Source organism: Canis lupus, chromosome 25 (genome assembly GCF_003254725.2).
Source record: "Canis lupus dingo isolate Sandy chromosome 25, ASM325472v2, whole genome shotgun sequence".
Lineage (NCBI taxonomy): Eukaryota > Metazoa > Chordata > Mammalia > Carnivora > Canidae > Canis > Canis lupus.
In genome coordinates, this window is record NC_064267.1 from 32,165,647 (window position 1) to 32,177,705 (window position 12,059).

General features: G+C 39.8%; 1 protein-coding gene across 2 annotated transcripts in view; it reads right to left on the bottom strand.

Annotated features, from left to right (window-relative positions):
* Nucleotides 1-12,059, bottom strand: part of DOCK5 (dedicator of cytokinesis 5) — a 211,206-nt gene that overhangs the window by 78,746 nt on the left and 120,401 nt on the right. For both annotated transcript variants that reach the window (XR_007406049.1, XM_049101457.1), the window contains exons 15-18: nucleotides 11,241-11,339; nucleotides 9,901-9,973; nucleotides 7,341-7,444; nucleotides 6,170-6,353 (exon numbers count right to left, since the gene is read on the bottom strand). Coding sequence is in view for 1 of the 2 variants with exons in the window: in XM_049101457.1 (XP_048957414.1) it covers nucleotides 6,170-6,353; nucleotides 7,341-7,444; nucleotides 9,901-9,973; nucleotides 11,241-11,339 (460 nt within the window). In the remaining variant the exon portion in view is untranslated. The remainder of the gene's footprint in view (nucleotides 1-6,169; nucleotides 6,354-7,340; nucleotides 7,445-9,900; nucleotides 9,974-11,240; nucleotides 11,340-12,059) is intronic.

The window sequence follows — 12,059 nt, forward strand, 5'->3', positions numbered from 1 at the left end:
ACCTCCCCAGAGTTCTTCAAAGAAACAAGCAAGCAAATTAGATAGGTTGCTATTTCAAAGGAAGGCAGAGGGACGCCTGGGTGGCTTGGCGGTTTGGCGCCTGCCTTCGGCCCAGGGTCTGATCCTGGGGTTCTGGGATCAAGTCCCATGTCAGGCTCCCTGCATGGAGCCTGCTTCTCCCTCTGCCTGTGTCTCTGCCTCTCTCTCTGTATCTTTCATGAATAAATAAAATCTTTAAAAAGAAAAATCAAAGGCAGGCAGAACAGACTCATGATCCTTGGGGTAAGACCAGGAAAGAAATCTTGAGGTGTGTTTGGATTTAAAGTGCAGATTTATGAATCTTTAAGCCATTTATAGCTTTTATCAATGCTAAAAATGTCACAAGGAAATATAATAGGCATCTGGGCTATTACTGTTTTATTACTTTGTTTAGAATATTAAGCTACTATTCCAATTTGCAGAGCATTATCTAGTATAAGTAGCAACACATGCTTTTTAATCAATGGACTTGTGTAACATACAGAAATTGTTGAAAACATACTGTTCATTAGAACAGTCAATTTACTTCATGAGTGTTTGTTTTATTAGTTTGCATATTGTTTGGTTCCTGGGAAACCTCCAAAACTCAGTGCCTAGAGACTCTCCACTGTCAACAGAATAAAGTTGCAATACTACTCACAGAAGGCGGTGAGGCTCCACCCGTGGCCTTCCTGCCCACAGTTCTGTTACCTTCAGCAGCCAGGCAGATCAACTCACTACTCCCCAGACTATGGCATGCTCTGATAGATCCATGCCTTTGCATATAGTCTTCTCTTCATATGAAATGCCCAGAAATACTTTAATACTATGTATGTGGTAAGCTCATCCTTATGTTTAAGACCCACCTCAAATTATGGGAAGACTTTCTCTGGGAAGACTTTGTCAATCATCCTGGGCTATTTGTACTCCTTCCTACATATACATATGCATATCCATATACCAACATTACAAATAATAAAGACACACTTCATATTTCTTTGCCTCTTTCCATAGACTTGAGCCACTTGAGGACAGGAACCATATTGCATTCTTTGTAATACCCCGTCAGGAGTGCCAGGTACCCAATAGGTGTTCAGCACGTTTGATAAAAGAATGAACGAATGGGTGGAAAGGGAACCAGCAGCCCTGAAGAAACTCAACACAGTTTTTTGGATTCACTCAATTATTCAATAAGCATTTAGTAACTGACATTGTGCTGGGCTTATCTACTAGGCACTGCCCACTTCCACCCTCCCATCTCCTATTTCTGTCAGAGGCTAGTCAATGCTACCACTCCATCTGTTACTTCACTCTACCAGTCGCTGCCTGAGGAAAATGGTCTAGATACTTTTTCAGGGTGAAGAGTCACCCAGCAGCTTTAAGTATCTGCAAACCACCCCTCTATCAGCTCAGAGATTTACACCCTAGAAATATTTGCATGCCACCTCACTGCCCATGTCAGGAATTTGGTTGTTGTTTGGTGAATCATAAGGTCCTGGAGTAGAAAAGTGGCAGTACTTTGTTAGAGCGAAGTCCTCAGACTTCCTATGCTCCTGAGATTCTTGGGGGCTGAGGCATATAGCTCTAGCTAATTCATGTCAATTGCTATATAGTATCTCTCCTACTGTGTGGATGGGATGTACCACAATGTGCTTGTCCAGTCCACAGCTGATAAGCATTTGAGTTGTTTGCAGTTTTTTTTTTTTTTTCCTATTTATCACAAACAATTCTGCTATGAACACTCTCATACATCTTCTGGTTTCCAGGTCCAACCATCTCTGGGGAATGTAAGTAGAATGGAATTTCTGGATCATCCCGAATGACCATCCAAATGTTATTCAAAGTCACCTCAACTTATGTCCCTACCCAAAGTATTTAAAAATTCAGGATACTCTTGGGGATGGGGGGGGGAATGGCAGGTACCTGGGTGGCTCAATTTGTGTAGCGTCTGCTTTTGGCTAAGGTCACGATCCTGGGATCCTGGGATGGAGTCCCTCATCACACTCCCTGCTGTGGGAAAGCTGCCTTTGCCTCCCTTTCTCTCAGTCTCTCATGAATAAATAAATAAAATCTTAAAAAAAAAAAAAAAGGAACTCAAGATACTTTGAATGACAATCCCCAAATTTAGGCTACTTTAGGGAAAGGATTAGAGACCATAACACTTAAAAAAGAAATGAAAAATAAAAAACCCTAAGTTTTGGAGTTACAAATATCTATTTTCAGACCTGTGTCTGAACTTTCAGACCTATGTGTTCACTATTTATGAACTTAGGCAAAATATTTTGGCACTTGAGCTCAACTCTCTGATCAGTAAACAGGAGAATAATGACAACGCTGGTGTCTTCATGTGCTAGAGTGTTGCAGGGTAAAATAAGATTATGCTGGGAATCCCGTGGCACCAGGCCCCCCTATAGGGACCTGCACTCCCCTCTCCTTTTATTGGAGCCACAAAATGATTCTCACCCTCCATACCCGCCCAGCAACAAATGATCCCATATAAATTGGATCTGATCTAGTTTTGAAAAAATTTATAAATCAAGAGTCTACAAGCTCTGTTTGTAAGAAAGGTCAGTGGCTTTTAACCTTTTGAGTCTGAATAGTCCTTTGTAAGGCTAAGGAGAAATGCCCTTGGTTACGGTCTCTGTGAAAGAACAGCTACCCTTTTTACCAGGAAATAGCCTCTTGGCGTTGATGCTTTCTTACTGTTCTTCAGCTGCTTGGAATACATTAAATTGGTTCCTTAAAACTTCAACCAAATAAGAAGAAAGCAAATACACGAACCACCCACTGTCCTTATTATCAGTATTTGTCCCTTGGAATGCCCCATGTCTTTGGATGGTTGGGATGTCCTGCTGTTCTCTTCACTTTTCCCATATCTGTCCTCTCTTGTGTGGCCATGGGGCAGCATATATTTCCCCCTGGTTCCGATGCATTTGTTTCAAAAACCTTCTTTAGGATAGGCTATTATGTAAGATTTTTGTTTTGTTTGGTATGTTGAGGTTTTTTTGAGACCTAAACACTAGAAATAGGGAGGACAGGAAAGCAGAGGGCAGTTCCATCTGATGGAACTTTCTGGAATGACAGTGATGTTGTGTATCTGCTGGCCAACCCAAAAGCCACCAGTAACATGAAACCACATATACCTGAAAAGACACTAATGCAACCAGGGAACTATTCATATTTTCTTCTGCTACTAACTACATTTCACAAGTTCCAGGTGCCTGATGGCTGCCACAGGGGGATAGCAGGGCCTTAGAACATCTAGAAGATAAGCAACATAGGTATCAGCAAATCAAGTGTGTGAGCTGAATACTGCCACCTGTCCATACACTTCCTGTATTTTTGACTGCAGATAATAAATTTAACCATATGGTTATTTTTCATGGAAATTCCTTCTGTTTTTCATCATAAGTCACCTACTTTGATCACTTGTTTTACTTGAAATCGAATCTCTGGAAAGGATATTAGATAAATGCCATCTCTCTTGACGATCCCTTGCAGGCCCTAAAAGAACATTAATGCTTTGTACTGTCTGTTACCGTACTTACAAAAATAACATTTTAACATGTCATAGTTAAAAGTTTGGAAAATAGAGCACAGAAAATAAACACTGTCCCAACTTTGGGTGTCTTTCCTTTTAGTCTTTTCTTGTTGACATATAATGAGAATGATGATGACAATGGTGACAGCTAATATTCACATAGTGTTTACAATGAGCAAGACACTTGTTTTTCTCTCATTTTAACTTACTTCATTATTTGAAATGTATAGTTGCACTACTCCCTTTAAAAAAAAAAGATATTTATTTACTTATTTATTTGAGAGAGAGAGAAAAAGAGCACTTACAAGTGCACAAGCAGGGGGAGGGGCAGAAGGAGAAGTGGACTCCCCGCTGAGCAGGGAGCCTTAACAACCTGGACTCAATCCCAGGACTCTGGGATCATGACCTGATTCAAAGGCAGACACTTAACCGACTGAGCCACCCACGTGCCCAACATTATTGCCTTTTTAAAGATGAGGAAATCAAGTCACAAAGAGATCACGCAGCTCGCCTGAAATGAAACAGTTAGTGGCAGAGCTTGAACCTAAACCCAGGCAATCGGCTCCAAATTGTCGACATGTATCTAGTGTTAAAGTTTTCATGTGTTTGATTACATTTTGAAATGTATTTGGTAGTTGCACATTTAATTACCTGATAATGCCCCCAGTTATTGGACATTCAGATTGTTTCCACTATTCCTCTATTATGAGTAATAATAAGGAAATATCTTCATATATGAATCTTTGTGCTCATCTTTCCCTGTTTACTTAGGCTTAAATTCTAGGGGTGAGATAATGGGGTCAAAGGGTCTAAATACATTCAAAACCTCTGATACACCTTCTAAATCATCTTCCATAAATACTATACTATTTAACCCAGTACCAGCAGTTTATCACATTTGCTTTTTCCCTAAGAAGGACTAGGTCACTGATATAATTTTGTCCTATCTTCTATGAAGCTCAAAATGTTTTCTGGCTTAAAGGATACCTGGGTGGCTTAGCGGTTAAGTGTCTGCCTTCAGCTCAGGGTGTGATCCTGGGGTCCTGGAATCGAGTCCCATACCGGGCTTCCTGCATGGAGCCTGCTTCTCCCTCTGCCTGTGTCTCTACCTCTCTCTGTGTCTCTCATGAATAAATAAATCTAAAAAAAAAAAAAAAAGAATGTTTTCTGGCTTTTGTTTTTTTCTTAATAGACTTTATTTTTCTAAGCAGTTTCAGGTTTACTGAAAAATTAAGCACAGAGTACAGAGAGTTCCCACATACGCTCTCAATGCTCCCCAGCTCCCCTACTATTAATATCTTACAGTAACGTGCTACATCCGTTATAACCAATGACCTAATATTAGTGGTGTTTATTAACTGAAGTCCATGGTTTATGTTTGGGTTTACTCTGTGTAGCACATTCTGTGGGTTCTGACCAATGCAGAATGCCATGCATTCACGTATCCATCACAGGATCCTACAGAATAGCTTTACTGCCCTAGAAATCCCCTGTACCCGCCTGGTCATGCCTTTTCCTCTCCCTGAGGCCTCTGCCACCTTGAAACTCTTCACTGAATCCATGCTCTTCACTGAATCCAAGGTTTTGCCTTTTGTCTGGCTTAATTCCCGGTGAGTGTGTTTTTACTTTCACAGATGTATCAGCTCTGCACTTCACTCTGTTGAGTCTGGCCACTTGTCCAAGTTGAAATACTATCCATGTTCTCTAGCCAACCATGATTCATCAAAACAAACAATACTGACCCCTTTTAAAGATCAACCAACATCTGATCCCTGAGTGTACCTTACGTCTAAACTGTTTTGTCTACCCCTTAGCACTTCTGTAAGGCAGAGTCTCAGCCATGCTGCTCACCCAAATCTAGAAGGCCAAAGTGATTAATCCTCTATATGTTGCAGGGGTTGTAGAATTTCTTAGGCAAGTACCTGAAGTTCCTGATTCTTGGTTTACTATGTTCAGCAGGACTCCTTACTCTTAAGTTAATTGGATGAGAAGCTGCTATTGGATATTAAAGCCATCACAGACACAAGAGAAGTGAAAATTGGTATCAGAGATTTCAAGAAGGAGCAAAGCGGAGCCCATTTGAACTCTTCAGTTGATTTTATGACTGCTTGGGGGAAAAAGGAAAAAAAAAAACAAAACAATGGAAAAGAGGAGGCTCTGTAGGGGTCAGAAGGAATTCTAACAGGAAACCCTCCCTGCTCTTAGCCATACCTGTTTGGGCAAGAGACTGGTTCTTTTTCTCTGCCAGTATTCTTCCCCTTATTACTAACATCTGTTCTTTCATACATTTCACAGAGTAATTAGAATTCTTTGCTGCCTTGAAGGAAGGAAATGTAAGAGCTAAAAATTTTTTTCAGCCTCTGTTAATGACTACATTTACAGGTTTTATGATACTAAAAAAAATACCCAAATACTTTTCATCCTATTTGAAAGATACTTCAAGATAACCTCAGAACGAGCGTTAGTTTTGAGAATGCCATGTGAAGAACAGAGAGTAAAATCCAAAGGGCCCAGCATCCCATGTAGGAAGACACAGCCCCATGTCTTGGTTGGACCCAGGGAGCCCAAACAGAAAACTCAGTATGGTATCAGTGTGGTCACCACACCTACCGTTCTGGGTGAGTTTTGTGGAGCAAATGAGGGTGGCGATCTGAAAGCTGTCTTTTGTGCTATCCTTGGCTGGGGTAAAGTTGGCCAGGGTTTTGGACGCTTGGAGTTCTTTTTCTTCCATCTCTACCTTGGATCCAGGCAGGGTCAGATAGAATTTAGCATCTTCCATTTTCTTGTTGTCACCCTGAAAAGGATGCATGTTAGGGTCACCAAATGATGGGCAAAATCTCTTAGGTGCAAATAAAAGTAGTTCTATCATGAACACAGTGCATTTCCAGGGTGTGAAATAAGGTTTTCTCAAATTATATTTAATGTTCCTTCCAACTCTAAGACACTGTGATACTTTTCCAGGGTTTGAGCCCAGAAATAGTTTCAACACTGAATATGGAATAAATTGTGAACTACAAACTGAGAACATCCTAAAACTCTGCTATAAATAAATAAATATTAAGGAATGAAGCTGGATTTCATTTTCTTGAACCTATAAATGGTCAGAATGATACATCATTGGGTTGATGAGTTACTGGATTCACCGGAAAGGAACAGTTTGCCATGCCTTCCAAAAATATTTGTGAAGTAAGGAGCTGTTACAGGAAGAGCCATACCAGGTAGATGCTGCTCAAAGAAGCTACTACCAGTTCTGTGATACCGTTAGATGAATGAGGCCTTCTTGCATCAACTTTCCACTAGGAAAATCTCAGAAGATAATTCCATAGCAGTTAAAGAATGAGGATCAAACTGCTAGGGAAGGAAGCGAGGCCCCCTAGCAGAGAAATGGTGCCTGGCTCTTGGTGATATGAAAACCACATCCTACCACACCTACCACACCCCAGCCAAGCCCAACAGTGAAACTATCTCTGTTCCATACAAGATGATGCAGAGGAGAGGAAACAGCACAGCCCTTGACCATTCACTGCTGCCTAATGCCACTGTAGGAAAGGGAGACATTCTTCAGAGGCCTCAATAATAATACAATTCACTCCTTCCATAAAGGGGATGGGAGACCATGTCGCTAGAGAGACCAGAGCCCTCTGCTTTTCTGGACTTTAAGGGGCAAACACAGCTCTAGAGAGGTTTATACACATAATTCTGACTGGAGCCTTAACAACCAATTTCAGAGGGAGGAAATATTTCCTAAGCAATATTTTGAGCCTTGTTCTGTTAGCACTACCTTATAAACCACCAGGTCATGCCTCCCATCCTGCAGAGTGGTGCCATCCGGGTTCATCAGTTTCACGAAGGCCACTCCAAAGGCTCGCTCCGATTTATCTCTGGCTGAAAAGACAGAAATAGATGTCTGAGCAGTGCAGAAAGATACCAGGAAGCATTGCCTATGATGGATGCTTTCATATTTTGCTCCAGGGTGTGATATTCAATCATGCTATAATCAACACCGTTCAGCAAGCTACAATAACCCATCTGTACTGTGCATGTCACAGGAAATATTCCCCAAACTGAAATCTAGTATCTCCACATATGTGTTTCTTCCTGCATTTGCAAATGAATGAGACTAGCAACTACCCAATCATCTAAATAAAAAATGTGGATGTTGACTTTGACTCCAACCCCACGTCAAGTGCATGTCCTGAATACCTCTGAAACCTGTGCCTTTTCCCTCCATCCCTTCTGTTCCTACCCCAGTTCTTGTCAAGCCTTCCCTGTATTTCTAGAGGATCTCTCCAAGCAGTCCTTTTCAACCCCAACACTTTCTCCACGCTGCAGCCAGAATGAGATTTCCAAAAGCAGGTCTAATCAGGTCACCTATGCTGCTCCAAAATGCCTTCATGAAATATCTCATTTCTGTTGCTTTAAGATAGAGTTGGTGAAGTATTAATTATATTCCAAGGTTTATTATGCAGGAGAGTCCAGCCTCCTCAAGAAAAAGTCCCTCTCTCTGGATCTTTAGGTGTTGGCCTCTGGGCTGTCTCTGTCCCCTAGTTAGGTGTCAATGCCTAGGGCAACCTGTGCCCTATTCTCATGGAAGGCACAACTCTGAGGTTTGCTGTGGCTCACATGCCCCTGGATCAGCTGAGTAGTAAACCATTGTAAATTACATTACAATCTGCTTATTCTTTCTCCTGTTGGTGGCCGTTAGGCTATATCCAATTTGGCAGTATTATGAATAGAGCTGTCTGTTATAAACATAGAAAACCACAACCACCATCACCACCACCCACAAAACACCTTTTAATGGCTCCTCCATAACATGGTTCAAAATAACCACCATCCTTCACAATGAGGCTCCAGCTTGCCTAGATACCGACTGCTGAGGGGTCAACCCAGGCTGTGTCACTCCCCAGGCCTGTGGCCCTGGGCAAGTATCTCATCACTCTGCTCAGTTTCTTTTTTGTGTAAATGTGGATAAAAGCAGTATCTATCGTACTGGATTACTGTGGACACCACACAGTGTATAAATACAGATTCACTTTAGTATTTCATACAAACTAAGGGCTTGATAAATGCTAGCTCAGTATTATGTAGAACCATATGAAATTGCTGATATTTGACTACTTGATATGGACCTACAAAAATAGCAATTTCGTGGGGCTCAATCTAATATTAGGACTGCTCCCACTTCAGCCCTAGGGCATTCACTTTGTGGCTTTCAAACACATTTCTCCACTGTCAGTGTTCGCTGGCTAAAAGCAATTTCTTCTCTACCTCCAAGTCTCAGAATGTAGACTTCACACATAAATCCCAGAAGGGGTGGGATGCTATGCTCCACACCCCTTTACAACTTGTTGCTGGTGTAGGATATACCACACTGTTCTGGCCTTACTTGCCTTTTTTTTCTTCCTCCTTTTCCTAGCCAGCCTAACAGAGACTTCAAAGCATGACCCATGTCCTATCATAGTTCCAGGGCCCGGCCTAAAGTCCAGTATGTGGATGGTGTTCAGTAAATTCAGTTTGGAATGAAGAATTGCATGCTTATATGGTGTTGAATAAGACATTTCCAGAAATGTTATGATCTATCTGAACATATCCATTTTCTTCTTTGTTCACACTTTTTGAGTAGTCATTTCACAAACTGGGATCTAAGACTTGAAGTAGTTTTCTCATGGAAAAAAAATTTGATTTGAGGAGACATCAACAGGTTTGCTTGCTGCAGGACTTCTCAGCAATATGGCAACAAACAGTGTGAATGTCTAAGAGAGAGAGATAATATACAGCATTTCCTATTCCTATTTGACTGTGAAACTCTTTTTGCTATAGAGCATCTATTAATGTCATACATTCAGGGGAAATTCTTTTTTTAGATTTTTATTTAATTTCAATTTAGTTAATATACAGTGTATTACTAGTTTCAGAGGTAGAGTTCAGTGATTCATCAGTTGCATATAATACCCAGTGCTCATTCCATCATGTGCCCTCCTTAATGCCCATCATCCAGTTACCCCATTCCCCCACCCATCTCCCCTCCAGCAACCCTCAGTTTGTTTCCTAGAGTTAAAGAGTCTCTCATGGTTTGCCTCCCTCTCTATTTTTATCTTATTTTATTTTTCCTTCCCTTCCCCTATGTTCATCTGTTTTGTCTCTTAAATTCCACATATGAGTGAAATCATATGGTATTTGTCTTTCTCTCATTTCCTTAGCACCAACAAATCTTGAAGTAATGATGCTAAGTATCTATTTACCAAGAATTTTGTTTTCCAGACCCACAAAAGCACTGTCAAGCAAGAGAAATTTTTTTTTTTTTTAACAGAAATATGTTGTAGCCTTCTAGTACTTACATTCCTGAGATGACCTATGTCGGAAGGTAAATCTTATATGGCAGCGAGTAACTTCTTCTATAGGAATGGATACCTACATAATAATAAGGAACTTATTATTTATATTGTTTATATATACACAGTATGTTGTGCTCTTTGCTCATTTTACAGAATTAGACTCATTTTTAGTATCTTATTACAGCACTGATTCCTACAGAGTGAGATTTGGATTTGGATCCATTCAAAGCAGATTTAGTCATTTTCAAAACCTAAAGAATCTCAAGAGAAATCCTCTTTGCTGTTTATCATATATTCTGAGGATGGAAATATTACAAGTTTCTAGTACTTTCTCAAGTACGAAAAGGATCATCAGCACTCCGGGGTCTCTACAGGAGCTTTCAGATGTCAAGATACGATTATATATTGATGCAGTAGTAATTAGTGTTCATAACAGAAGGAAAAGATAAAACACTGGGGACCAGGAAGCTTTTTGCTGTTTACATATACAGAAGAGACAAGGAATACAGAAGTACGTGGCAATGAAAAGAGTAGAGAGTTTGTATAGCATGATTGGTGAAATATTATCCAAGTACCTAGAAACCCATTTCTGAAGAACTTTTAATGCCTTGAGATAAGTAGTTTTAAAAAGCACAACCTAAATCTGTTACAAATGGCATGTTCCAAAGCATAGGAAGTATATAAAATTGAGGAAAATGGTTACTTCTTCATTGAGATATTACTGCAATTTTTTTCCCAAGTTCTCTATGGAGAGCTCATAAGACTTTGACAATCCAATTTGACAATCTGGGATTCAGAAGAAGTTAGGTTTGGACACTAAGCAGTTACAGGACCTTGGGAGGTCACCTGACATTTCTGAGTCTTAGTTACCTAATCAGAAAAGGGCGTTACCACACTGTTTTAGCCACAGGGCTATTGAGCGACTCACAGGGGATGGCTTATCTAAAAAGCAATTGGGAATATGTAACACACATATTTAAATTGAAAAGAGGCCCAGAAAACTTGGTTAGAGGCCAAGAAGACAAAAAAATGTTAGGCAACTGCTTGCAGAGTGTGAAAATTTCCATTTGGTTTTGGATCATCTTGGCAGCCTATTACAGCATTACAACTGCAAGTGTCTCTAGTCAAATTTTTACACATTCATCAATGAGAATGTTATTTATTTAAGAATTCTGAGTTAAAGATAAATACTCTCATGCAGAATTGTACCAATTCATTTCTTCTAGGACACCACAGGCAACCTATGTATAACTTCAGGATAAAGAAGGAATGATTTGTGGGTAAAAAAAAGGAATCTAAATGAGGTTTAATATATGATGGAGATTACAAGTAGCGCATCTCACCTTGACAGTTTCATACCAACAGGGCTGCTTGACTTGGTAATAGACTACTGATTTGTACTCTGAAATACCTTCATATCCAGCACCAGGATGAATTGCTTTCTTTGGATGCAAAGAAAAGAATGAAAAAAGGATATTTTTTATTATTTTTTATTTTAATTCCAATATAGTTGACATACAGTGTTATATTAGTTTCAGATGTATAATACAATGATTCAACAATTTTATACATTACTCAGGGCTCATCACAAGTGCTCTTAATTCCCATCCCCTATTTCACCCATCTCCCACCCACTTCCCCTCTGGTAGCCATCTGTTTGTTTTGTATGGTTAAGAATCTGTTCCTTGGTTTGTCTCTCTCTTTTTTCCCCTTTGCTCATTTGTTTCGTTTCTTAAATTCCACATATGAGTGAAGTCATATAATCTTTGTCTTTCTCTGAGTGACTTATTTCACTTAGCATTATACTCTCTAGCTCCATCCATTTTGTTGCAAATGACAAGATTTCATTCTTTTTGATGGATAAGTAATAATCCACTGTATGTATGTATGTGTATATATATGTACATATATATATGTTTTCTTTATCTAGTCATCAGTCGATAGACACTTGGGCTATTTCCAAAATTTGGCTATTGTACATAACGCTGCTATAAACATAGAAAAGCATGTATCCCTTTGAATTAGTGTTTTTGTTTTTGAGGGTAAATACTTAAAGGGGTAATTTTGTATTTTGACGGTAAATACTAAAAAGGGATAATTCTATCTAGAAAAATAAGAGCACTCCACACACCATACATGGGCTGTCCTACCCTCCATGTGGC